At 35.4% G+C, this 2,237-nt stretch overlaps 1 protein-coding gene across 1 annotated transcript; it reads right to left on the bottom strand.

The window, feature by feature from the left end:
* Nucleotides 1–316: 316 nt before the first annotated feature.
* Nucleotides 317–1,231, bottom strand: LOC129570832 (uncharacterized; the record flags this gene model as incomplete). Its single annotated transcript, XM_055450553.1, has 1 exon — nt 317–1,231. A coding segment is annotated over one exon (731 nt), but the record flags the coding sequence as incomplete, so codon positions are not given.
* Nucleotides 1,232–2,237: the final 1,006 nt, after the last annotated feature.

Raw genomic sequence — 2,237 nt, 5'->3', positions numbered from 1 at the left:
TCCATGTGTGAGAGCAAAAGTTGAAATTTGTTGTACGGTATATTTTGCGGAACAAAGGGTTGACCTTGCCAATTTTAATGAAAATAATGAGAGTGACTATTTTAATAATCTCTCTGGGTCTCGTATACGAGAATTCCAACGAGTTTATATTAAACGAGTCCATTTTAGAAGTTTATGACTGTCCTGGCGATGTATACATCATTACCACAAACAAACATTCACAAAAAAAAGTTTGAATCTTCATACAAATTTGATTATTTTTCACACAGTACAAATTCAAATTGATATATTTTTGAAATTCATGAATATTTATTGATGAAACCTCTGTGATTTACTATTGAAACGTTGTAGAAACTATGCACAAAATATCAAGAGTGCAGGTGTTTCCGAAGTATGTTAATGAGTCCACCAAAAATGGTCAATTTGTATGAAAAATACCTAGTGGTTCCAAACTTTTGCACGGTAGTGTATGTACAGACGACTAATTTTAAGTTCTTGATTTAAATTACTTGTTGTGAGAATTGCTGTAGTTGAAGAGGTGAACGTGTTGTAGGTGGTTGCAAAGGTCTTTGGTAAACCGGTTGATTTTGTTGTTGTAATTGCTCTATTGTTACGACTTGAGGAGAAGGATTGAATGGTTGCTGTTGTGAAGGAACATAAGCAGCTGGAATTCTGTAAGCCACGTTCTGTGGGAACAATGACGAATCTATTTGACCCGTTCGTGGATCGAATACTAGTTGGGTTTCATAAATGGGATTTTGAGTAACATTCGGCAATTCAATCCCTTGAGTTTGAGAGTTATACGTCTTCTGATTTGCTATTCGCGATGGTGTTGCTGTTGTTGTTGTAACAATATTATTTTCTTGTTGAAATTTTTGAAATTCTGCTGCAAAATCTACTGGTCTCCGAGTAGTGCCAAAATTTGTCGGTTTGTTCGAATCAACTTGGCTAGGTTTGGAAAATGTTATTTGAGCAGGTTTTTGTGTAAAGAACTGGATGGCGGGTCTGTATGTTGTTGCTGGTGGGTTGGTTTGAAGTGAATCACGGTAATTTGGTCGAGCTGTACTGCCTGCAAATTTTCCAGTTGTTTGTGTTTGTATTTGATACAATGTAGCTGGTGTTGTATTGACCGTTATTCTGGGTTTTTGTCTAATCGTGATTTCGTCTGGAACTGGAATGTGTTGTGGTCGAGCTGAAACCCTTGTCCGTTGAGGCTGCAACAGTTGGTTTTCTATAAACGAGAACAGTAAAAAAAATCATGTAGAAATTTTTGAAGAAATATGCGATTTAATAAGCTAGGTTTTACTGCAATCAATAAAATTTTAGTTCAATTGATCGGTTAGAAAGGGGCGCCGAACTAAGGTCGCTTGAATTAAAGTCTCCCATACAAATTTCTAGCGACTTTCCTTCATTTTGTTCCACGACCTTAATTCATTCGGCATTATGAACTAAAGTCGCGAGACCCAAATTCTTTTTTTGCAAAATGAAAATTTTCTTATCTTTTATGAACTAAGTTCTCCGCGACTGTAGTTCATTGACCCATTGGGTTTTAGTTTTTTTGTTTTAAAATCGCGCGACTTAATTCATAAATCAAATTGAATTAAAGTCGCCGGGATAAAATGTGCGCTTGCATTCGATCACACACTGGTACACAACAGGTAGACCCAAATCGAAATTCGTTCCAATCGAAGAGAGAGATCAACCGAATTTCGGCGTATAACGTTCTCTCTTTTACTGATATTGAGTTGTGACCACTGGCCGAACACATTCCAGAAGTTCCTGGGAAAAACGACACACTCTCGTTTTCAAGCACCAAGGAACAATATTTTGCGGAACAAAGGGTTGACCTTGCCAATTTTAATGAAAATAATGAGAGTGACTATTTTAATAATCTCTCTGGGTCTCGTATACGAGAATTCCAACGAGTTTATATTAAACGAGTTCATTTTAGAAGTTTACGACTGTCCTGGCGATGTATACATAATTACCACAAACAAACATTCAGATTCATATGAATGTCCGAGAATGAAAACGCAACTTCTATTCACAACACATATAAGTGGAACAAAAATAAAAAAATTTATTGAAATGAAACAACAAAATCGAATTTTTTCAAAGTGTAACAACAAAAAAGATTTTTTTAAAGTGTAACATCGGTATGTAGTAAGTGTAACAACATACCGATGTTACACTTTAAAAAAATCTTTTTTGTTGTTACACTTTGAAAAAATTCGATT

The sequence above is a fragment of the Sitodiplosis mosellana genome, unplaced genomic scaffold, assembly GCF_009176505.1.
Source record: "Sitodiplosis mosellana isolate CC-2019 unplaced genomic scaffold, AAFC_SMos_1.0 Smas_scaffold_251, whole genome shotgun sequence".
In the NCBI taxonomy this organism is placed as follows: domain Eukaryota; kingdom Metazoa; phylum Arthropoda; class Insecta; order Diptera; family Cecidomyiidae; genus Sitodiplosis; species Sitodiplosis mosellana.
The sequence above is the reverse complement of the archived record's forward strand: the minus strand, read 5'-3'. Positions and strand labels throughout refer to the sequence as shown.